Source organism: Anomalospiza imberbis, chromosome 18, assembly GCF_031753505.1.
Source record: "Anomalospiza imberbis isolate Cuckoo-Finch-1a 21T00152 chromosome 18, ASM3175350v1, whole genome shotgun sequence".
In the NCBI taxonomy this organism is placed as follows: domain Eukaryota; kingdom Metazoa; phylum Chordata; class Aves; order Passeriformes; family Viduidae; genus Anomalospiza; species Anomalospiza imberbis.
In genome coordinates this window covers 2,532,986-2,557,887 of record NC_089698.1, presented here as the reverse complement: position 1 = coordinate 2,557,887, position 24,902 = coordinate 2,532,986, and the positions used below count along the sequence as shown (strand labels likewise).

The window sequence follows — 24,902 nt, the reverse complement described above, 5'->3', positions numbered from 1 at the left end:
AAGTCCTCCACAGAGGAAGCAAAAGCCTCTCTGGTTATCTGGAAATCCTTATGGGTCCTCAAAGAGAGAACAAGGCAATTTTCTCACGTTAAGGGGAAGTTGAAAGGGGATTAAAAACAAAAGGACAATGTCCAGCAAAGGGCAGGGCCAGCACACAGTGAACGCTCCCTGTGTCCCAGTTTTTGGCGCTTCGGGTCTGATTTTCAGGAGCACTGAGCATCCAGGCCTCCCACTGCTTTAATCTGGAACTGCAGAGCCTCTGCCCATCTGATGAATCAGGTCCAAGGCACCACGCTGAACAGGTCACACAGATATTTGAGAAGGTTGGCCTAGAAGTTTACTAAAAGCAACACTTTTTTCCCCCCTTCAGTGTTAGAATAGAATAGAAATAGCCTAAAGAGCTCCAACAGATGGAGGAGGACTTTTGATTAAAAAATAAATTCTGACTCACAATTCAGTTTTCTGGGTGTAATAAAAAAGAGTCCATGAATATGAATAGTGCTGGAGAGAATGAAGTGGAGATGAAGGGAGGTTACAAGGAGAGGCAGTGAAAGAGCTGAGCTGATTTACCTACTCGCCTCTAATGTCTGTCAGGAAAATTCTTTGGTTTTGCTGTAGCACTGATGAAAGAAAACAAGACCATTACTGGACTCATGAATTTTTCCTGTGATGGATTCCTTGGAAAAATCCTGCTGGCTGACTGATATTTCTGAAGAATGCTTTAAAATTGCACCTGTTAATAACAAAATAGTGGGGAAACTGCAGCTGAATAGAGCTAAGCAGGGAAGTAAAGATTCCTTTTTCTTCCCTCCCCTCCCAGTAAAAATTACCAATGAGAACATGGAATGCCATCAGAACTGTACATCTCTTTGTGGAGACTGGAAATACACTGGTCCTCTCCAAGCATTCACACCCAATTTCTGCATTTTAGATAAAGAAGAAAACGAGAAACTCCCATCCTTGGCTTCTCCCCAGCTCTGATCTATCACTGAAGTACCCACAGGATAGAAGGGGTTGCAAAAACTACAGAATTTCTGAAAAGACCATGCATGGCTTGGACAATTCTTCATCAAATATCTTGAAGCACAGCACTCTAATTTTAGAATCAGACCTTCTCAAGCTTCCTTTATGACAGCTATTCTGGCCCTGTAATCACATCATTGGTGGCTAAACATCTTGAACAAGGACAGAATTTGAAACACACAATATGATTAAAACCTACCATTATCACTGATGTAATATCCCAGAGCCTATTACTGTACTTGGGCAGCAGGAAAGAATCTAATTAAACATTTATTTAATATTAAAATACAAACCAAAATATCAATGTTGGACAGTAATGCAACAATATGTCAACTGGCAAATATGTATTTTTTCACCAAGAAAAATTCGTTTATGTTCACAAATACATGAAATGTACAGGAACAGAACACTGGCACGAAACCCAGCCTGGCACAGGGAACCAGTAACTTCAGGTAAGGAATTCCAGTCCTGGAGTGTCAGCTGGAGTTGAGCTGTTCACTGGGAGGCAGGAGGCTGCTGCCAGGTGAATCCTGGTACTCACAGTATCAAAACACCCCTCACTGTGACTGCTGCGAGGCAGCAGGTCCATCAGAGGAGGATTTTCCTGCCCCAGCCAGCCACAGTGCAAGTATTGCTCACAGTTCTGTGCCACTGAGAAACATCCATGTTAAAGGTTTCAATTAAAAGGATTTACCACAGAACAGTGCTTCTCTTTAACACAGTCCAAAATCTCCTCTTGGCTAATATTTACATCACACCATAAATATTTATAAAATGGTGGAGGAAAACCAAGTGCAAAAGGGTAACACTACCATTTTTTCTGAAAACAAGCTGCCTTTTAGTTTCTTATTATAAATTGAATATCACTATTTAAAAATAATTGATATTTCTAAAAATATTACAATGCAGGATAAACATTGATTTCTCAGGTGTAACAAAATACGTTTAAAATAGAGGTGGCTGTTTGAAGTACAAAATATTGCTGTTTGTAAAGGGTAACATGGTTGCAAAACTACTTTTCAGGGTTTATAAAAATACAAAACAATTTGCATTTACTGAGTGCATCATTATATATTAGTGCAAAAAAAAAAAAAGAAGTCTATTTGCAGTCAAGAGAGAACTGTCAAAGATTTGCAGAGGTTCTTAAAACATGAAATCTTTTCAGAGTCATTCGTATTAACCCCAAATCTCTGTTAATTCTTTCCAAACGATCTTCCAGGGCTTCCTAAAAGGAAGAGTTAAAAGAAAGAACAAAAAGCATTAATAATATATCATGAAATCCAAAGATCCTTCTAAAATTGGGAAACTGCTATCCTTCCTATATTCCTGGTATATTTTTTGAGGCCTTAGGTGCATTGTTCTCACCAAAAAAACAGCCAGACCTACAAACTTGTCATGTTATTTTTATGTATTTGTTGGCTTTTTTAACATGTGACTTACAAAACTCCATGAGAGAAAGCTGACAAGAATTTGGACAGGCTAATAATTAGGAACATTAGGCATATTTAGGAATATTAGGTGTGTTTAGGAATATTAGGTGTGTTTAGGAATATTAGGTGTGTTTAGGAAACAGTTGATCACTGTAGTAAGTGGCAGTATTGATTTACTGGAATGCACTTTTAATTTCAAATTGATAAACTGATAACACACCCTGGGATTACAATTTAGGAAATGCTGAAGTTGGAGGCTTTGCAGAGACCCCTAAAAGACAATTTTGAGGCTTGTTTTTATTAATAGAGTCTCAGAGTTTTCCACAGAAAGCACTTCCCTGTATTCCACCTGAACCAGTTATTTTTACCTTCTTACTTTCTTCTTTGTGCTTTCAAGGAGACAATGCCCAACCAAACAAAAACTAAACTTTTCAATTCCTCCTACAGCACAGCATCCTCTCTGCAGCTTCAGGGATCTATTTCATAGTCACTACATTTTGTTAATGCATTGCTTTTATTTCCTTCTCAGTTTTTAGCACAAGAACAGACTATTCTTACAGTAATTTGGCAAAATGCATCCCATGTACAAAAAATAGAAGATATTAAACAATATAAAAACCCATAAAAAATTCCCACAGTAATCATACTTACTACCCAGAGGATCTTTCCTCTGCATTATGTATTCTCAATTGTGGAAGAACAAAAGAGAACAGTAATACAGAGAAGCTTTTTCACCTGATTTAGTCTTGCTTGCAAGGTCATTCTTCCACCAGAACAAGGGATTCGGCTCAGTGCAGCCTCAATCTAATAACAGAAGACACTTCAGCTGTAAATTAGTTTCAAGAGCCAATATGAGCCTTCCTAATTCCTCTTACAGAAGGAGAGGTGAGGTGTATGGATTACAGATACATGGAGAGTTTTGTTCTTTAACACCATAATACTGTGCCAACCCCCATCCACACTCTGTTTGTTACAGTGACTCTCCTTTAATGAATTTAGGGACAGGGAAGGACTGCAAGTAGAGCAGGGAGGGACAATGGCACATTCCTGCCATGACACTGAAGCTGTGGGTGAATTTCAGCCATGTATTCCACGGATAAATGGCTCCATACCTCACCTCTCATAGAACAATTATGATTTGTCACAACTTGAAAACAAAAATAATCTTTGCCTGTTGCTTTTCATGAGTCAGCTCATCAAAAAGCCTCTCTGTTTCAGCCAGAGTTGTAATCCTTGCTGTGTACTTGAAGTCTTCCTCACAAGGTGATGGCACTGCCTCGTATCTCTGGCTCCTCTCCTCCCAAGCTGCTGCTTTCTTCATTCCATTACTGACAGATTCAGTACAGGAGCTGTGTCTGACACCTGAATGCTGCCTTCCTATCAACAGAACAGGATTGTCTTTTTATTTGTTTTGTAATTATCTGGGAAATTGTTACACAGGACAGAAAAAGAAACTATCGACAGCACGAGCAGTGTGGTTTTGGCAGTGCATGAACTGAGGAGAGGGACAAGCAAAGCCTCAGTCCTTGCCTTGAACAGCTTCCCAAAGGAATGCAAAACATTTGTATGGGTCATCTTTCAAGGGATCTTTGAAACACAGCATATTTTCTGTTAACAACCAGATTCCTGTGTTGTACTAATTAGGAATTACTTTTACTGGTACATTTCTAAATAGCACCAAGATGACTGGTTGTCACGCAAACACCAGTCTAAACAAGAGCATGGATAAAACCAAAAAGCAGAATATTTGTGACAAGGATTAGAGAAGGGAGAAAAGATCAATCATTTCAGAAAATCTGAAACAACCGGTTTTATTAGTTACTCTTTGCTGTCCATAATGCAATGTTTAGTAATAGAATTTTATTACTATGACTCAGTGTGTACATCTTAATATAGACTCCACTAAGATATGCATTGGATAACTGAGTTAAGCACAGGGAAATGTATTTCCCTTCTTCCTCAATTTAATTATTTTTCTTGTTCCACTGTGTGTGAGCACACACATGCATAAAAATAAAATACTGTATGAACAAAATTTCTCAGTCTACAGGAATAAGGCAAGATTTAGAGGATTTTTAGAAGTTGGATTTCACAGCGTAAAGAGTCAGCTTTCTAGTTAAGCAGCTACTATCACTGTGGAAAGAACTGTGGTACAAAAATATAAAGTTTCCCTCCACTTTGATAGATTACCTTCTATATCATCTAGTGAGTGAAACTGGAGCCTTTTCCTTGGATTATTGTGCTGTGAAGTAGAAGTAGCACCAGTTTCCAGGTCATCTAGAAGTATATCAAATCTACAGAGCAGGAAGCACACAGCAATTATTTGTCAGAAGTCATATATCAAGCAATACAATATTTTCTCCTATTTCACCTTTAGGTTGAATAAACAATTTTATTTTTAGAAGAAGAAGACTAAGTCTTCTAAATCCTGTTCAATCATTCTAGATTTTCCTGGCCAGATTTTAAAAAGCACAACTTAGCTTTATATTCAGGAATCTTCCCGACTCCTTTTTGAGGACATTTAATAAACAAGAAAGAGCAACACTAAGCCTGGATAAACATCCTGCTGCTCTAAAAATGATCAACACTGTATCCACCAGACTCGTACCTTGTCACTGTGTTTTCATTTCTGCTGAGCAAATGGCTAAATCCAGGAGAGAGGTTTTCCTTTGGAGATCGTTTTGGGCTGTATGTCACAGACACTGGTGCCAACATTATCTCTCTCCTTGCTGCAAAAGACAAAGTATGTTTATCTACCTCAAACTCCCCAGTGCAGTACCTCCCACTCATGTGCTTACAGCTTAAAAGGATGCTCTTCAAAGCTGTCTACATGTTTATCTAAATTAGATGAGAAGTGCATCACAACATGGAAAAATGAAAATAAACTTGGAGAACTCTCACATATTCTGTGATTACAGACATGGTATTTTTTCAGACTGCCAGCACAACGCAGAAACCCTGTCTCTATTTTTCCATCTTCTAGAGCAGCCTTTCATGATTTGATTCTGCTTTTTGAGTGACACAAAGCAAAGCTGAGAAAAGCACTGACTGGGAGTGTTGGATTTCCTGTTTGCAGGAGGAAGGGACGATGACCTCTGGCCACAGGGAGAGCTGAACCGTTTGGGTCTGTGCTGGTCTCTCCCTTTCTCTGGAGATCGGTTTGCAACCAAAGAGGTTTCAACAAACCCCACAGTCTGACGTCGAGTTGATGGTTCTAATTAAAAGAAAAAAAAAAGAGTTCTTCTATTAATCAGTCTTCTTCAACACAAGAGTTCACAAATATTCCCCTGAACTGAGCTTTTTGTCCCTCACATCAATGTTATTTGTGCTGCTTTGTTCTCTTCCTACTCACAGAACAGTTTAACTCATGAAAAAGGATCTCTGTAGTGTGTGAGGGAGAAGTTATGCTGAGTAACACTGTTTGATAGAGAAACAGAGGAAATCAGGACAAAAGCATCTTTTGGGAAAGGCTGAAGGACCTGCCTGAGGCCCAGAATACAAGATTTTAAGGAAGACTCAGCTTTTTCTCTAAATCAGCATTGCCACAACAGCTCAGGGTAGTCCCACTTCCTCAACTGCATTCCCATACAAACCATGGAAACTCAAATGGATGTACAGCAGCCAGAGCTTTGTTAGGACTCCATTAACTGTTTATAAATACTGAGATATTCTTAGAAAAGGGGACATTAACTAGTCTTCAGCTTGAGACCTAACAACAACCTCTGCATTCCCCCTATTCTAAACAAATCACTAAGATAATTAACTTTGAATTTTCTTAGGAGAACCCCACAAGTTTGCATGCCAAAACTGTTTTTATCCCATCACTGAAGCCTGATGGACTTGAATGCTGAGAATACCAAAGCCAAAAGACATGCAAACAAAGAAAAGCCAGTAAAGACACGTTTAGGAATATAAAAATAAGAGTTACTAGCTGGTGCATCTTCTTTTTCTGTCTGTGTACCCCAATCTTTAAGAATTTTTCCTTCTTCAAGTTCTTTAAAGGCTTTTATAATTGGTGCTTCTGACATCTCATTTTCTTTCTTTTCTGTTGTGTTTGTTGAAGAGTCTTCCTGTGAGGAGTCTTTCTCAGGAGGAGAATGGTGCCTTGAATAATGTGAGGTAGTGGAAGGAAAAAAAAAAGAAGATCAAGTTTTTTGTTTTATTTCCTATACCCAAACATGAACAGAATAAACAAAAACATGGAGAAATTTAGTTCAGATTTTAGTTTAGTTCAGATTTCAGAAACCAACTCACCTAGAAGGAATATAGGTTTCTTCCAGCCTGTTGTCTTTGGGGCTTTCCTGGCCCTCCAAAGGCTGCCCAGTGAAAATGGAATATTCAGCTCCTGGTATCAACCACTTTCGCCTGCTGACATCAGGAGTTCCCAACTTGCTGTGGGAATAAAAAGCTTCAAAATTATTAAAGGCTTTGGAGTTTGGTGTGGGGGGGCGGGTGTTGTGTTTGTTTATTTATGTTTGTTTGTGATTTATTCCAGTAAACAGAAACAAATATACAATAAACTTGTAAATACTATGGAAAAAGTAAAACATGCTTGTAAGGTAAAAATAGAATATTTTGGGGGGGGAAGCCATATGTTGAGGTTTCAGTCTAAATTACACAATATGCTCAGAATGCAGAGCCCCACAAAGATCTTCCTGTAATTTAATGCTGCTTACTCAGACCCAGGTTTGGGTTGCAAGTAGATCTCAACTAATTAGATGAAAACATTTGGTGGAGATTACTGCAGTAGTTCAGAGCATCTGATCCCAGCTTTCCTTTGGATGACAATTATTAGAAAAACAAAAAAAGAAAAAGCAAAAAACCAAGAAAAAGCCAGCGTTGATAACCCGAGAGTGATAAATATCAATTAATAAGCATCAATTAGTAGACCATTATCTTGAGATATCAAAAGAAAAATGTGATTTCTATACACAGGAAAGCAGATAATTAGGAAAAATGGGTCTTGTTTACCCAAGCTATGAACTATAGGCACTATTCTGTAAATCTATCCTGCTGGGCATTCAACTGGAATGAGGCTTTCCTTCAGCCTCTGGGATCAGTTAGGGACAGATTAACTTCTAAATCCATATTGGCTCTTACATCCCCTCCTCCCAGATGAACATGGTCTGCCATGTCCAGGCCTTCCTTTTTTCTGTTCATTGTTGAGGGGTCTGGTTCATAAATATTAAAAGAGCTCTAAACAGAAATCTGTCCCTTTAATATAATAATACATAAATTATTTCTGTCTTTGTAATCATCAAAATTCAAATCTCCCCAAGCTACTCCTGTTCAATACATCCAAATGGACATCCCCAAATCACATTAATTGTCCTTTTGGGCTCCACAGCATCAGGGCTGAAATGGGAGAGACACTGAACAGGCCATAACTGAGTAATTAAAACCAGAGGGGGACAAAGCTTTTCAGGCCTTTAAAATGGAAAAAAAGGCCCTCAAACAAACAAAACCAGAGCACAGATCAACTTGAATTTCTTTTAACATAAATTCCCAATTCAAACCAGAGTGTTCATCCTAACTGAACTTCCCCTCCACTCTCAGGTTACCTGTACAAACTATATTTAGAACCACACTAAGCCGGAATCAGCCTTTCAAACCAACGACACACAAGGAAAACCTCCAGTGCCTAACTGGACTATCAGATTGTATTCCCAAGATCTTTGTGGAGTATGGGAGTTCAGCTGAGCAGCTGAGACCTAGCACACACTCACCTGGGAAGAACAGGGACAGCTGTCCAAGTCAGAGATACATTAGCCAGAGGATTCAGTTGGGTTTAATAATTTCTTGGCACATCCAATCTCTGGATTACATCACATGTGTTTAACCCAGTTCAGCCCATGGACTGACCTCATCTTGATCCATTTCTAGCCAAAACACGTTAAAAGCTATTCCAAAACACATTGCTTTCATGTTTGAATGTTCACTTACTTGGCACAAGAGGTTCTTAAACGATTTTCACTCATATGGCGAAGTTTCAGTGCATTTTCATGTTCCACCTGCTTGAGCTGAGCTTCAAGTTTTAAAATTGTCCTTAAAAAGATGCATTAGGAGACGATTTAAATAGCATAAAAGAAACATCTTATTTCTGAAGAGTTTGCTCATTTTTATTCAGATATTCTGGATGAAGCAGGAGAACAAGAGCAACTGCTACGTTTCTGTCTATGCATCTCCATCTAAATATGGATATAAATATGTATTTGAATTTGAAGTTAAATAAATCAGGTAATCTGGCCAGAAAGATGGGACCAGAAGGCACTGCCGAGGAAGCAGAAAAAAAATGCATATCCTAAATTAATGAGATTTTTAGTTTGTACCAGTAGCATGAAGCAACATGAAATGCTTCATAAAATGTGATTAAATTTGAAAGATCTACAGCCCCCACACTCTGGGAGTAGACATTTAGACCACAGTTTGTAGTTCATATTGTTAAAACAATAGTAAGTTTCACAGTTACCTTTTCAAATCAGAAATCTCTGTGTTTGCATCAAGCAATTTGTTTTCAGTCATATTTAGGGTATCCTACGAGGACACAAAGAAAAATGTAAAAAGCCCAAAAACTACAGAAGTGCATTAAATAAAACCCAAGTAACTCCACATCACTCTTGAAAACAACACATCAATTACACCTTCCTAGTTCAAAGGGTCCATTAAATTTCTTCAGCTTTGACTTTGCAGTATTTTTGCTGTCTGTGACTGGAAAATAACAGATTCCACTTTCCTTCCTTTTCCCTCCAGGACTCTGAAGAAGGAAGTTATCAGCAAAGATAAATACAGATCATTCTGTTTGCGCCTTTTCAAAACATTTAAGTTAATTCAGCTAATTCCATGGAATATTATCACAAAGTTTGCATGTTTGGGTTTTTAATTATCCACTGTGTGCCTACCTTTACTCTTTCATGTTCTTTTCCAAGGGATTCGTATTCTCCTAAAAGCTAAAACAAAACAAAAGAACACCAACCCACAGTGAGACCACAGTCAATTAACAGTTTTGTTGGCTGCTACAAAATCATCTCAACAGCTTGGCTAACACATGCAGGAGCACTACAGGGGATAACAAATACTATTAAAGTACATTTTGTAAGTTTTTCTTATCATCTTCTAATTGGAACAAAAAGTTATAGACAGGACAAGAGGAGACAGAGCTACTTAGAGAATGTATTTCTAATTTTTAAATTATTTGTCTCTAAAGAAACTGAATGAAGGAATGAGTAAAATTCCTCGGTGACTTTAAAAGTGAATTTGTCTTTTGAAATTTCAATTGTAACAAGTAAGTTAAAGCATGAAGTAGCTTTTCCAGCTAATACCCATTCTGCCAGTCCGTTTAAACATTCCACAAAGCTCCTCCTAAAGAATCAGAGGAGCAATTCCTTAGATTCAGACTAAAATCACACACAATGAACAGTTTTAGCAAGTTGGGATGAGGTATGAAAAGTTTAGTCCATCTCCAACAAGTTTAAGAGAGGACAAATTCCTTTCTAAAATAATTTCATGTCATACCTTCAACTTAGAGTAATAAAATTCTCAAGACAGACTATTGCAAGGGTTACCACATCAAATATACACTTGCTGCCTTAAATAATTGCTTTTAAGTATCTTTTAGGTCCACAGTGCCCTCCAAAACCCAGCCTGGTAAGGAGTCAGCTGAGGAATTTCTGTTTTCTTGTTGTGCCTTAAGACTTCCCAGTTGTAAACTCAGAGTACTTTTCACACCTGGGACTTGCTGATGTACCCCTGCCAACACCACCATCCATTTTCTTACTCACATTTTGAAACATTTTGTTTTCTTCCTGGAGCCTTGTGTTTTTATTGTCAGATAACTTGTAAGCCTTCTCAAAAGCCTCCTCCAGCTCCCTGAGCCTGGATTTCAGGCGGCTGATGGTGTTGTCCTTCTCCTTGTGGGTCGCGCGCATTTCCTCGAGCCGCTCCTGCAGGGCTTTGGAATTGTCACTGATGGCATAGAAACGCTCCCTCCAATCTGCCTGGAGGACAGAAACCATCCTTCAGAATGTTTGAAACATTCCCTGGCAGATTATTTATTTCTAAGATTATTTTTATTTCAATGAATTCTCTTAAAAATCGCCCGCACAGAAAACAAGGGTACACCTGTACGTGAACTAAACAAGATTTTTGCTCATTTCTTCGACTTGGAAAGAAGGAAAATGAAGACTAAACCCACCAAAAATGTATATATTTTATAAGATTTTAAATATCTAGAGGTGAGGCCTCCGATCCATTCAATTTACTTACTTCCCAGGATAGAAAAATGTCAGAGGAAAGTGGAATTAGTCTCTGCAGGTGTCTAACTCTGATGACAAAGTTCAACTGTCATGACAAAGTGTCCTGGTTTTTTACTAATAATAATTAATTGACTAATAATTAATTAATTTTACTAATAATTAATGCAGCTATGCATTAATTTATGCACAAGCAAACAGGTCTGGCCCAGCTAGAAAAACCACAAATATACCTAAAGAGAGTATTTTTTTCCCCAGCATAAGTGAGATTTCTTTTATCACAGATCTAGTAAGAAAGTAATTAAAACAAAATTAATAAAGAAAGAAAATTTAAAGAGGAATGTGATAAACACAACACAGTATTTCACTCCTAGACTTTGTTTGGTCCCTGCTAACCTGGAAAAAAGTTCACAAGCAAAAGTGATGATGATTCAAGTAGGGAATCCTAAGAAAATCAGGTAAGAAAGTCATTGTGTAACATGTGGGCTGATGTTATATATTAAGGCAAAGGTTAAAAAGAAAAAGAGATAAGTATGGAAACACTGATCAACTTATTAATGAAAAAGTTCATTCTTTTACTCTTTTACTTAAAAAGCAACTTGATTTAAGAACACATACTTACCACTTGCTTTTCTAGCAGATTATTCTTATTTTCAAGGGCTTTTATGTGAGCACTTGCTTCATTCAGAGCTGAATCTAACTGGTCACACCTACTTAGAACATAGAGATTACACCAGTCTCTTGAAATTTTCAAATAATAAACCTACATTTTATAGCCTTTTTCCCTTCCTCAAGCATCCCCACAAATTTTGGTGCCCACCCTGTGATCTCCTCCCACATTTTTCATCCCCAGCAGTGTCTCTGCTCAGAAGGGCTGTGGTGGCCTGGGATGAGAAGCAAACTCGGAATACACAAATTTTGTGCAGTATTTCAGCTGTCTAAATTTGCAATATGTGTTTTAACTGGCAGTAATTATACAGAAACCACAGCAGTATTCTCTGTACAGCAAACGCTCAAGATGTAGACAATGGAATGCACAGCTGAGGCACACAGAATTCCAGGGCAAAGGCACCCATGAACTCAGGACTGGTCCTGTGTCACCTGTGGTTGTGACAGGGAAGGTACAGCAGGATGACGTTCACCTGCATGACAGGAAAGCACAGTCTTCCAACACAAATCATCCCATTACAAATCGCTCAGAGTACCTCTGCCTGCCAGCCATTCCTGAGAAAAGCTTGCACTGGCTCCAGAGAAAAACAGCCCAAACAAGAACTGTGGCCCAAACACCACATTTACTGTCTAACAATAGTGAACTGATCTTCACAGAAACATGGAATAGTTCGATGGACGGGATCTTAAAGCTCATCCAGCTCCAACCCCTCTGTCAAGAGCAGGAACATCTTCCACAAGATGAGGCAGCTCAAGGCCCTGTCCAACCCCTTAGCAACTGCATTAAATAATGCAAAATTTATTTTTACCAGGGAAATATTAGTATCATAGATGCATGAAATCTTCAGAACTGAAGAGGGACACAAACTGTTCAAGATATTCCAAACAAGGGTACTCAGTCTTTAAAATATAAAGAGCACCACATAAAGAGAAAGACAAGAAGGACAAACAGTACCTGTCAGCAAGGCTCTGATTGATTTTCTTCAGCTCCTCAGATGCAGCAGTTCTATGGCTTGACTCCAGCTGCTGTTTTAAGCTCTGGATCTCAGAGTCATAGTAAGCTCGTAGATCAGCGATGTGTCGAGCGTGTTTTTCCCTCAGGTTCTGCCTAACCCTATTTTCAATATAAAATTTTTTAAAATTCCACCCATCCACATGACCATTTGCACATAGTGAACTCAACATATAAATGTCTCTTACAAAACTCTCTTTGCATACAGCCTAAAGCAAAGACACCTTTTCATCTAAGGCAGAGAAGTCTTCACATTAACAGAGATGGATATTATGATTATTATACACAAACACAATATAAAGCTTTACTTTTTTACAAGCCCTCATACATGGAATATATGCCCTGTCTGCTTGTCCAGTGCAAATCATCAGAGCCTCAACAGTGAATGGAGGATATTTATTTTTCCTAAGCATAGTAAATTCTGTGCTTCTCTGCATTTGATTCTATAGAGGAAAATAACCCCCTCCACAGAAATTTGAATTTCTCTGCCTAAATGAACTCCCTCACACAGCCTGTGAGGGAAGGATGTATTTTTATGTATAAAGAGACACGACCAAGAGAACTCACATATTTTGTTTGGCTGACTACTATTGTTTCATTCCTTTCTTGAAAGTACCAAACTTTTGCCTTTTAAAAAAGGAAATATTACTTACTTTGACATTACCACAGGATCTTCAAGAGATGTCACTGAAAGGCTGTAATCTGGCAAACTGCTGTCAGCACACTGAGTAACAGAAGATGGAGTTAGAGTCAGTGTTTCTTCCTTCTCAGTGTTGACAGAATTATCATTGTCAGCATCCCTGTATGCCACTGGGAAGGGAGAGCTGGCCTTGTTTTCACTCTGGAATGGTTGATTTCTCCACAGGTCCAAGTGCACAGCTCTGCTGCTGGCAGGGTGTGTTGGAGAATCATCTAACTGAGATGAATGACTTGTCTGTGAAAAAGAGTCTGTGTCACAATGACTTGGAAATCCGGGCTCTGCCATAGAGTCTGGAGAAAAGGAAGCAGAGTCTGCAGGAGTCCTGAAAAAACAGAGTCCCTGATTCTGCTGGCATGGCTTCATATGCAGGGTTGGGTCCAACGTCAAGACCTAGGAAACAAGTTACAGTGCTAAAAAAATTGTGATTTAACTCCATTTACAAGAATGAAATTTATCCAAAGGCATCAGTAAACCATACAACATCCTGCAGGTATTACACTGAATATTATTACAATAATTTGGAAGTGAAATAAAATGAAGGCACCCGCAACACTGAAATGACGATACACATTCCCAATAACTGCAACTTGAGTTTCTAAGTTTCCATTAATGAAGGACATATCCAAGACCTGTAGCTTTGTAGAAAACCTCTGAAATTTCAGTTACGCAACCTCTGTCTGTGTGTTGAAACAATAACCTTGCAGGGTTACAAAAGCACTTCATCATTTACCTAAACAATACAGCCACACAGCAGCCACCATTAGTGGGTTATGCACAGGACTGAGAGCTATATAAAAAATAAATATGAGAAAGAATCATTTCCACAACCTGGGCCTGTTCTGTTCCATGGGTGGAACAAACTTGTCTTGTGGGGAAAACCCTGCCACAGCAGTTCCAGGAGCAGCTCAGCAGCTGCAGCCCCAGCAGCAGCAGATCCGTCCCTGCGGCATCCTCAAGGTTGTGCAGCAAAGGTGCTTCTCTGCTCAGGCTGTTCTTAGAGTTTCCTCCAAGCTGGATCCTTTCCCAAGCTGCTCAAACTGCTGTTCCAGCATAACACTGGAGGTGGCAGCAGGGGCCAAGCCGTGTGAAACCAAACCAACACATCTTCAACTGATACATGAAGTAAAGAAAGTAATGTTACCTCTGGTGGGTGACTTGGCTGGGAAGAAGGCATAAAACTCTGGTCTGGCATCTGCTTGTTTTCCCTTTGTCTTTTTTGATAAATATCCTTCAGTGATGACAACTTCCTTTCATCAGCAGAAGACAACTTCAACAGGCAAAATTGCTACATTACTTTTTCTGAACACCATCCTCCACCCCCAACAGACATAAGCAAGTTCTGGGGTGGGTTTAGTTAATAAAGCAGCTCAGAACACGCAGCTTTAGTCAAGTTTAAAAAGGGTTTTTACCAAGGCACATGCACCTTTAACATATTAGTTAGTCACTTCTCATCTCCTGTACACAGCTTCTTTTGAATGACAGAAGGTCAGCAAACTCCAAGTGAGGTTAGTGGGGTACAGGAATAATGAAGAGCCAGGGTAAGAGAGACTGAGATAACAAAAAGAGTTCTCTCCATCACAGGAAAACAGCAAAGACAAAAGCCAGCTACATAACAACTTTTAAACATGTATCAAGTTTACCTGAACTGGTGATACTTTTGTGGAGAAAACATCAGGCAACTCACTTCTGAAATTCTCTGGTAAAGTATGATACATTTCCTTTTCATCTAACTTCCAGTATGAAAGTCCTGATGAGAAAAAATACCAAAAGAAAATTAATTCTGCAGATTTTAAGCTGGCAGCTATAGAACAGTAATCCAAAACCCATTAGTAAAATGTTATTTTGTCAGTAACAAGAATGGTATATTAGTTATTTGCATTTGGTGCTTAAGGATGTCATTAGAGCATTTGTTACCAGGCCAGGAGTTAGAAAAACCTCAATGCAAAGCACAGGCAACAAAATCATTCTCACATCATACAGCACCAGCAACAAGAGCTATAAATCAGTTAAAACACACAGATTTGGTGTTCTAGGGGCAAATCCTCATTTACCGTGAACTTACATTTCTAATGATTCCAGGATAGCACTTAAAACTGGTACCACCCAAGGAATAATCCCAGGCAGCCACCTGATATTACAAACTCTTCACTTTGTGCAGCACTCTGCAGCATGCAAAGACAAACTACCAGGACTAAGAGGGATGGCACAAGAGGAACAGACACAGTCTCAATCCCACTTCAATTTCTTAAATGTGTCCCTCTCTCAGTGGCTTGTGGTGAAGCAATAATTATACACAGTTTGCAGGGCTGCATCTCTGTGCCCCTGTTTGTTACTGAAATGAATCCACCCTGTTATGATCAAAATATGTGAATTAGTTGTCTGGCTTTGATAAAAAAACCCCAATAACCACAACCCCCAAACCCATGCAAATCTAACACCAACCACCCCTCTCACACACCCCAAAACAACAAAGCCAAACCTTACCAAAACACAAAAAAAACAACCTTCCCCCAAAACTAAAGAATCGCCACATTACACATTGCATTATTCTGTTCTTGTCTATTTACACAATTACTGAATCATGCCCTTGGCTTAAAGGAATTCTGCCTCTATTGCTATGAACTCCAGTAATTACCACACCATTGATGCTAATATTTCATATCCTACCATGACATTAACAGAAATTCCATTATGAAACAGATTTAAATTAAAGTTCAGCTCTGAAATGCTGAGAAATTTGGAAAAAAATCCCAACTGCTACATGTCCTACATCTGCCAGCAGCAATACACAGGAGCTGCCATCAGCTTGAAAACAGGAGCAAGAAGAAGAATTAATGCCATAGCAAAGCTTGTCAGTGCTTAAATCCTCCTCACCTCCCTGAAGTTATTGGAGATGCATTCCAGTAAAAGCTTTAAAAATGAGAATTTAAAAGAAAGGGAATTTAATCGCAAGAAATTAACAATACCTGAAGCTTCTGACACTACGGAATTTGGACTTTCCTTGGGTTGATTGAGGTAAAAAGTGTATGGTGGCAAAGCAGCATCAGTAAGGTTTGTCTAAAATTACAATGGAAAAACAAATTCAGAAGGAAAATCACAAGGAAAGGGGAAAAAAAAAAGCAAGGGTATAATGTTTAAAAATTGCATGTAAATGTTATTAGTCTTTTTAAGCAAAGAGATTAAATACAATTATACAGCATGATCCAAACTTACAGAACTTATATTGAGGGTAATCATAGCTGAAAGTGGAACTAAGCTAAAGCACATAATTAAACTGGTATTTCCTAAGACATGTGCCTGTGTTTCTGTCCTGAGCAAAGTGGTTAATGCCTCAACACACAAAGAATCCTGTGTGCCAGAAGAGGTATCAGCAGCTGAAATCAAAGATCCTTCAAAAATTACAGGGCACAATAAATTACCATGACCTGAAGCCTCAGCTGAGAGGGTGGCCATCATCTCCACAAGGACAGAACATGTGCCACTCAGGGAGGTGTTAAGACAAAAATTAGGTAATGAATAAAATAAACCAAAATAGCTCTGTGCCTAAGTATGGAACGATCCAAGAAGTAAACTTTGCCCACATGAACTTTAAATATGTGAATGGGAACTCAAATGCTTAAAATATGAAAGTATATGCTGAATGAGAACATGCTGTAACTTTGAAAAAATACCAGTTACAAGAATAGCATTAGAAAAACATAATGAAATAAAAAGAGACTTACATTCTCAAGGGGTAATCTCTTCACTCTCTCATTTTCTTGCATAGAGTTCACACATACTTCATCTGCAGTTACTCTTTTTGGTTGGGTTTGTTTCAGTTTTTGTGCCCATGATGTTAAAGATTTACTAGATGGTAAGAAACACACACATACACCTTAAGGTACCTCCCCTAAATATATCTACAACTGGAGATGCAGACCTGCATCACCCAGAAACATCAGGCTAAATAAATACGTTTATCGATCAAGCAGCAGAACATCCAGAGGTTCCATTCAACTCAGACATGTCCCCAGTGGCCACCAGCTTTTACTGAGTGGGGACTGTCTATCATAAATTACCATATTTGGGAAGTTTATCGCTTACCTGGGTTTTTTCCCTTGCTGATGATCTTCATCAGCTTTATGTTCCAACCCAGCGGGAAAAACTAGAATATCACTCCTTCCCGATGAGCGATTTTCCTCTGGTTTCTTGGCTGGAAGTTCTCTTTTACTCTGAACGCTGCCTGCATCACCGTGCAGCGCCTGCCCCGCGCTGGGGCCGGGCTGGGCAGCGCTCAGCTCCGAGGTGGAGAGGGAGCCGTAGCCGCTGTTCATGGAGGCCTCGCTGCCCACGCATTCCTGCTGCACCTCCGAGGCCTCGGGCTGGCTTTCCCCTTCGCTGGATCTCAGCTGGCTGACGAGGCTCTCCTGCTCCTCCAACGCCTCCGAGCACATCCCCATGGGGCTCGGCAGGGAGGGGAAGGTGTCGGGCAGCTGGGAGGGCACAGCCCGGCTCCTGGCCCAGGTGCTGCTCTGCAACCTCACCAGCTGCTTTATCTCATCCTGAATCAGCTGCACGGGGGAAAAGGCACAATTGCCATCAGATCCTGCCAGCAATCACATTCCCGTTTAGATGCATCGTCCATTCGTGTTATTAGTGGGAGATTTAGAGTATTTATTCCACATAACTCCAAGTTTTCATGTGCAGACATCTCATGCATAAAGTAGATAAATACATACTGTGCATAACAGTAAATATAAATAAAACAGTAAAAATAACAGTAAAATGTCCATGGGAACAATCCTTAATTCCATGCAGTGAATTACGAGTCTCAGTAGTCATTTATTCATGTAAAAAACATGCATGAATGTATTCACTAATTACCCTCAGAACTAGAGTTACCTACCAACCAGCTAAAGAAACACAAACTATCCAGGTGTTTGGCTAAATTTAGGTCTGAAACACTTTTTCAATTGGATACACATTTTTAAAGATTGCAAGGATGCTTTGATGGAAGTATTAATCATTACTCTATCATGAGAATAGGAATAATGTACCTCTGCAAGATCATTGCAAAAAACTCGATTAAAACTCAATTAAAAAACCCAATTTGGATATTATGCTCTTAGGTTCATAGGGTACAGAGTTCTACCTTTTGATTGTTTTGGTGTCTGATGGAGTGGAGCACACCCAAAACTGGATCACCAGATTTAACAGGTCACTTACCCTTTAGTCTACAAGACTTATTACTTATATTAGGTAAGTAATTTTTGAAGTTCTACATTTTGCAGTTGTGCACTGGGAATACTCTGAGAAATAATGAATGCTTTTGCCAAGGGCTGTGAAGAGATTTCACATTTGTGCCTGTGGCCAGCACTTCTGCAGAGTTCAACGGAGAATACCGAACTGCAGGAGCACACAACTCTTGCACATGACAGCACAGAGCATAGAATTGTTTTCAAGAATGTATTTCAAACTAATTCCCTCAGGAAAGAAAGAAGAAAAACAACTTGCAATAATTTTAAGAACATGAAACATGTTTTTTCACAGAACTACAGTACATTACTCACATGTGAATAGCAACTGGAGAGCACAAATTGAACAAAAATGATTTATTCCCTCAAAGTAAGAAATAAAAAAGAAGACTTAATTTCAGAGGAACCTACATGTAATGCTAGTCAGGATCAAGCCTCAGATTTTTGATTAATTTGCAATGGAACAAACAACTGAATTTCAGTTCAGCCTTTCCCTGCCAAAAATAACAAACAAACAAAAAACTTGGGATGAAATTCCCTTCCAGTACAAAGTTTTGTGTTCTGCTAATGATTTCAATCATGACTGCAGCAATCGTTTGTATTTTAATTCTGTGATCCAACTGTCAGGAAGGTAGGGAAGGGAGAACAGAAGGGAAAGAACAGAACTGGATCAGGGGGAAAGAAGATCAGATTCACTGCTGACATTTCGTCTTTGTCATTAATACCCTGTGCAGGAAAAGTGAAAGGCTCCTATTCCAATTAAATTGCATTTTTACTTCTTTTTGCATAGTCACAAATAACTGCAAGAGATTTTAAAAAAGGGGGGAAATAAGATGTGCTTTCTACAGTTTTGGGATTGTAATTTTGGTTTTAAAATCTCTTTGATAAAGTCTGATCTTGGAGTGATCCATATCTGGTGACAGCTTGTCCCTGACACAGTTACCTTTTATCGTATAGATCCCATAAGCCAAGGGCTGACCCCACTGATTCCAAAAGGAACTCAAGGCTTTTTTATCCCTATTCTCACACGGATGGAGATTTTTATCCAGCTGGTCTTGAAACCCAGCATGGAGCAAACCTTATCTCAGAGTCATCTCAGTGCTGACCCAGCACCACAAAAAGCAAATTATTATTATTTTTGTGTCTTTTTATTACTCTCACTAGAATGTGTTGAGTTGCCTGTGTTTGTGTTTTCACTAGGTCACTGGCACACCAGTGTAAGTTTGGAATAGCCCTATCTATTTTATTTCATGCATAAAATAGCTCAGTTCTAGCTGTTGATTTCGTATTTAGTGTGGCAATCCATGCAGTGAGAAAGCCCCTGCTGACACCACACCCTCAGCTCTTCCAGAGGTAGCCTTTCCTATTAAAAAAAGACAAAAACCAGCAAAGCCAACACAATGGATTAGTAAAGACTATGATCAGCAACAAGTGAATCAAACCACTACAGTAAGAGGAAGGAAAAACAAGGGTAAGGAAACAGGAAAATAACAAGATGGGAAGGAGGGGGGGAAGGTGGGGAGGTGAGGCAGGAGAAACAGGAGATAGGATAAAAGGACAGTACCTCTTGGTAATTCAGTTCAGGAACTGCTGATTACTACTAGTGTGGAGGGCATCAGGAAAGGGAAGGGAAAAACAGCAACCAAAATGATGAAGATATTAAGCATTATATATTTGTAGTATTACTGTCTGTTATATATATATATATATATATATACACACACATTGCTTCTGTTCTAATGGATAAATGGGGTTCAGCAAAAATGTGAACCTTCACATAGGTTATTTTTCATTCTTAGAGAGGAAACTGTTCAACTGAAGGTGAAATAGGTGCTCAGCTATTACAGTGATGGTTTTCCTGGGCTATATACTCTCTGGATGAGGGGATGGTAAGTTGTATAACATTATTTGAATTAAAAGAAACTATATTATCTCAAAATTAGAAATTATACAGTCTAACAGTTAATAAAAACCTTGTGCCTACAAAATCCCACTATCACGTTAGCATTCTGAAGCAAATGTTTGTGAAAACGAAATAACTGAAAACAAATAATCCACAAATCACTCCTGAAATGGTTCCTAACAGTTACTTTGTTAACTAGCCAAGGCTGTCTCAAATATGCATCCTTTAAACAGCACTCCAGTCATCCACTTCCATTAACTGCCTCCCTGCATTGTTTTGGAGGAGCGTGGGGTTGGAGGGAGAAAAACAATCATTCAGCCTTATCTAGCTCCATGAACAGTCATTACTTACTTGGATTTGATGGTGGAACTGCTCTTGCTGGGCATTTATTTGTTCCTGGCATTGTTTTTCTACCAGTCTCAGTAGCTGTAGCCACCTTGTCTATTAAATCACAAAGTGAAATAATTAAAGCACAGAAATATTGCACCTCTTACCTTTTTCTCTGGCTACAAATAGCTTTGCAATCCTATCCTTGGGTGTTGGCATAATACAAAGTTGAGTAACAGCACTGTGGTTGCCCACCCCACAGCAGATTCAGCCCCCACCGTGCCAATCAATGGAAACTAAAAGTAGGAACAGCTGCCAGCAAAGAACAGTCAAATTCTGGAAAGGTTGATTCCAGTTCCATTAATTACAGGCAATTCTAAAATTGAGAATTGAACACCCTTCTGTCCATCCACTTCAGTGAGGAACTTCTCCCCTCAGCAATCCAGCTAAAGGCCATGATGCATAATTGTGTCATGAAAACAGAAATATTTTTTTAAAGAATCAAATATACAGCATTCCTGAAACATGGTAAAATCTGATGTTTAAGAACTATTTTATGCTAATGTTTATGGAGCCTGGTGCTTGAAGCACAGGACACGGGACACAGACATCAATATTCTGTTCCTGGAGGTGTTAAAGAGAACCCAAATTAAGCATCTGTCAACACACACTTGGATGGATCCCAGCCAGGAAGCTCAAAAATCTGCAAGAACAAGCCCATGGCGTGCAAAACCTTATGATAAGGTTTTGTTCCTTATGATAACTAAAAATAATAATAAAATTTAAAATACAAAAGGACAAACAATTTTCAAAAAAGTATCTGGGAGAATCAGTTCATTGAAACCACATAATTATTTTTGCATTGGTTTAAATCTGGAAACAAACTAATCCCCTACACATATTTACAAATGGATTATATAAATAAGTCAAGTGAAACAGAACTGTTTTTTTAAAAAGCCCTTCTAATTTCTAGGATCCTTTCAGACCAGTTTGATGTGATACAGTTTTAATGGTTTAAATTTTTCAGTTCAAAAACTTGCTACCTTTATTGTAACATTGGGAAAAAATGTTCAGATGTATATTATATTATAATATATATATATTATTAATATAATATCATTATATTATAAAACACCAAGATATAAAAACAAACTGTTGTAAAACACTAAGATAAAATTGGTAAAATTCAATTTATTTAGTTCATTTATTATAAAAGGATCCAATTTATTTCGTTCATTTATTATAAAAGGATCTGTCCCATAATTAAGAATAAACACAGATCTTGCTGCTGAATTGTGTCATTAGATTTGTCTTCCAAAATGCAAAGCAAATACATTAATCCCACATTTTAAAAATAAACTTCATATCAAATACCTCACAGTTCCTCACAATTTCTGAGTTAGCATGTCCAAAGTTCTGGATATCTTGCATAAAGGAGGCAAGCAGCTCAACAGAGCCAGGCTTTAATGAGGACCTGGTATTCCCTGAGTAACCAGAAACTCCATTGGGATTGGATGAAGGACTTCTAGGGAAACATAAGGAAAAACAGTTCAATTATTTATTGTGTCAGGTGGGCAACACAGTGGCCCAAACAATCCACTACATATGCCAGGCTGCCAGAAGAGAATTATCCACTCAATTTAGGACTCTCATCACGTTGAAATAAAAATTTCACCTTAATACATTATTACTGTGAAGGCGTGCTAACTAAGAGGAGCCAAAATAAAAGAAGTATTTGTTAGTGATTCCTTCAGCACTTTACCTGTTAGAATTCAAGTTGCAGACAGAGCTTTGGGTGTTTCTGACTTCAGAATCTGCAGAGGACAAAGGGGTTTCTTGTACAGAATTCACCACATCGCTGTTTTCCATATCTTAGTGCCAAGTATGACATTACCCTGAAAACAGAGAGAAATAAGCATCGCTCTCTTTCTTTAAAAAAGAACATTTTACTTTCTTGTGTGAAGAAATAGAATTGGAACTGAAGAGACAGTTGTTTCAGCCAAACCACCCCAGAAAGCGTAAATATTCCACAACCAGGCTCCCTCCCTTCTCCTGTGCCACCCCTGCAAGCAGGTGCTGCTCACTCAGCCTTGGGCCTCCCACAAGTCCAAGGATTCCCAACACACCCAGACTGGGCTGGAAAGGATGGCTGAATGCAAAACATTCCAGGTAAAACCGTGCTGCTGGGGTCCGATCGGTGGCTTTCCTTAAATCTGGGGCTCCACAGAGCAGTGCAAGGTGGGAAGTCCCCTCTTATCAATGTATTTAGATGTGATTGAGGAGCTGAACCTTGACTGGAAGAAACACACTCACCAAAAATAATAAAACTGAGACCAGCTGAGTTAGACTGGGGTCGACCAATTCTGCCATTTCTGTGTGTAAGATTTGGCTTACTTTTTTCACAGATCCCTTGTTTCATTGTTATTATGTAACATTAAATCAGAAAGCTTTGAAATTGAGCTACATTTCTGACCAATTAATAAAATAACAAAAAAAAAAGGAGTCAAACAGGACTCCCACAGTGGTTGAAAACAGCAGCTGGGTAACTGAAAGCATCATAAATAAATAAATACACAATACTTGGGCCACAGTCTTACAGCACTCAAAGCAGACTGGCCATAAAGAGATTAAAATATTGTTCCAGTTTGCATACTTTCACTAAGAAAACCCTCGAAATAATTAATTAACCAGTTCTTACATAGGGCTTATTTCAGCATGTTGTACACCCTGGTGAATTCAGCCTGTGTTCTAACACTGAAGGAAAACCTTATGATCATTTCATGGATGGAGAGTAAAAAGAGACATTAAGAAATATCATCTTGGTAGTCTGATAATGCTAGAGAACAAATTCCTGCTGCCTTAAAGAAGCACAGCACCACCAAAGCACAGCCCTCTTTATAGGGCTTATGGGTTTTACAGATTCAAGTTTTCATTATTTGCAAATTCTTGGAGATGTACCTCTAGTTCTTTTGGAATTATGAAATATTTTCACCAGAAGGAAACTAATGGACAACAGCCCTATTTTCCCCTGTTTCACTGGAGTCTGCTTGGCTTTAGCAGAAATGTTTTTTGGGCACTCGCTCACTATCTCCTCTGGGTAGGGCTGAAAATGCCACAACTGGGAGGAAGTTATCACAGACACACACACAGCCCTCTGGGAGAGCTTCGTGGGATAAAGAAGAAAAAAAAACACGGCTTTCTTCTTTTCCTAGAGGTCGGAAGTCTGCAAAACTTGGCAGTTACCAGGCTGTAAGCTGACAGCTGAAGCTGAGGCTGGCAGTGTCCCTGGAGCAAGGGATGGGGGCGGCATCAGTCACCCCCGAAAGCCCAGGATGGAATAAGCACGGGTGGCCTATCTCAGCAGCACAGCAAAGGGGTGGGACTTAGCTGTGGCACAGGCTCGTTTCATAACCTCATCAGAAGTCTGTTCTCGATTAAAAAAAAAAAATATTAGCGAGCTGTAGCCGCGCTGCGGGAGCGCTGTCGTCCATCGATCCCACAGCACGGCACGGTCCTGATACGGCCACGCAGCTGCAGAAAGGGGCACGGCTAAAGAAAACAAGCTGCGAGGCGTTTTTAACCCAGAAACAGCGGCGCTGATTCCGACGGCAACGCCGGCGCAGACACACAGCCCGTGAGGTTCTGCAGCGCTTCCTGAGCCAGACCCGATTCCTTCCGATCCCTCGCCGACACCTAAACGGTGACAGGGCGTCTCGGTCCCCGCCGCCGCCAGGCCTCCCCACGGACCGTGAGGGACCCCCAGACGGCACAGCGAGTCCCGGGGCTGCGGCGCCCTCAGGAGCCGCAGGGACCCCTGTCGCCACGTCCGCGCCCTCAGGGCCGCCTCCCGTCAGTCCGTAACCCCCTCCCCGGCTCCGCGTGCTTCCCGTCCGCTCGCAAGCGCCGCGCTGCGCCCCAGGCCCCTCACACGTCGCCCCTCACCCGGCGCGGCCCCTCCGCGGCCCCGTCCCTTCACCGGCGCCCCCCCAGCGGCTCCGCCGCCCCGCCCAAGCCCCGCCCCCGCGCTCTCATTGGGCGGCCGCTCCTCGCGCTCCGCGATGTTGACAGCGCCGCCGGCTCCGATTGGCTGCAGCGCCCGCCACTCTGCGGGGAAAGGGGCGGCGCGCCGGGGGCGGGCCTCGCGGCTCCGGGAGCGGGCGCGGGGGCCCGGCCAAGCGCGGCGGCGCTGCTCCCCCGGGCCCGCTCGGCTCATACCCGCATCGCTGGGAGCCCACGGCGCCCGGCAGCCGCCTCCTCCCGCGGCCGTGAAGCGACGAACAGGCGAGGCCCTACGAGTGGCGGCCGGCAGTTTCGAACCCGGGGACGGGGGTAGAGGGCGCTCGGCGCTGAGCGCG

General features: G+C 40.3%; 1 protein-coding gene across 1 annotated transcript; it reads right to left on the bottom strand.

The window, feature by feature from the left end:
• Positions 1-1,280: 1,280 nt before the first annotated feature.
• Positions 1,281-24,897, bottom strand: MPHOSPH9 (M-phase phosphoprotein 9). Its single transcript, XM_068208409.1, has 24 exons — positions 24,763-24,897; positions 22,310-22,442; positions 21,922-22,072; positions 20,572-20,661; positions 17,167-17,633; positions 16,806-16,929; positions 16,050-16,140; positions 14,724-14,830; positions 14,225-14,350; positions 13,037-13,473; positions 12,327-12,485; positions 11,325-11,412; positions 10,232-10,447; positions 9,353-9,400; positions 8,923-8,987; positions 8,397-8,498; positions 6,708-6,845; positions 6,382-6,557; positions 5,503-5,667; positions 5,062-5,182; positions 4,644-4,747; positions 3,625-3,830; positions 3,189-3,257; positions 1,281-2,248 (listed from the first exon to the last, which is right to left on the bottom strand). The coding sequence occupies exons 2-24, from the start codon at positions 22,414-22,416 to the stop codon at positions 2,147-2,149; spliced, it is 3,459 nt and encodes a 1,152-aa protein (XP_068064510.1). The 5' UTR covers positions 22,417-22,442; positions 24,763-24,897; the 3' UTR covers positions 1,281-2,146.
• Between the last annotated feature and the right edge of the window lie 5 nt (positions 24,898-24,902).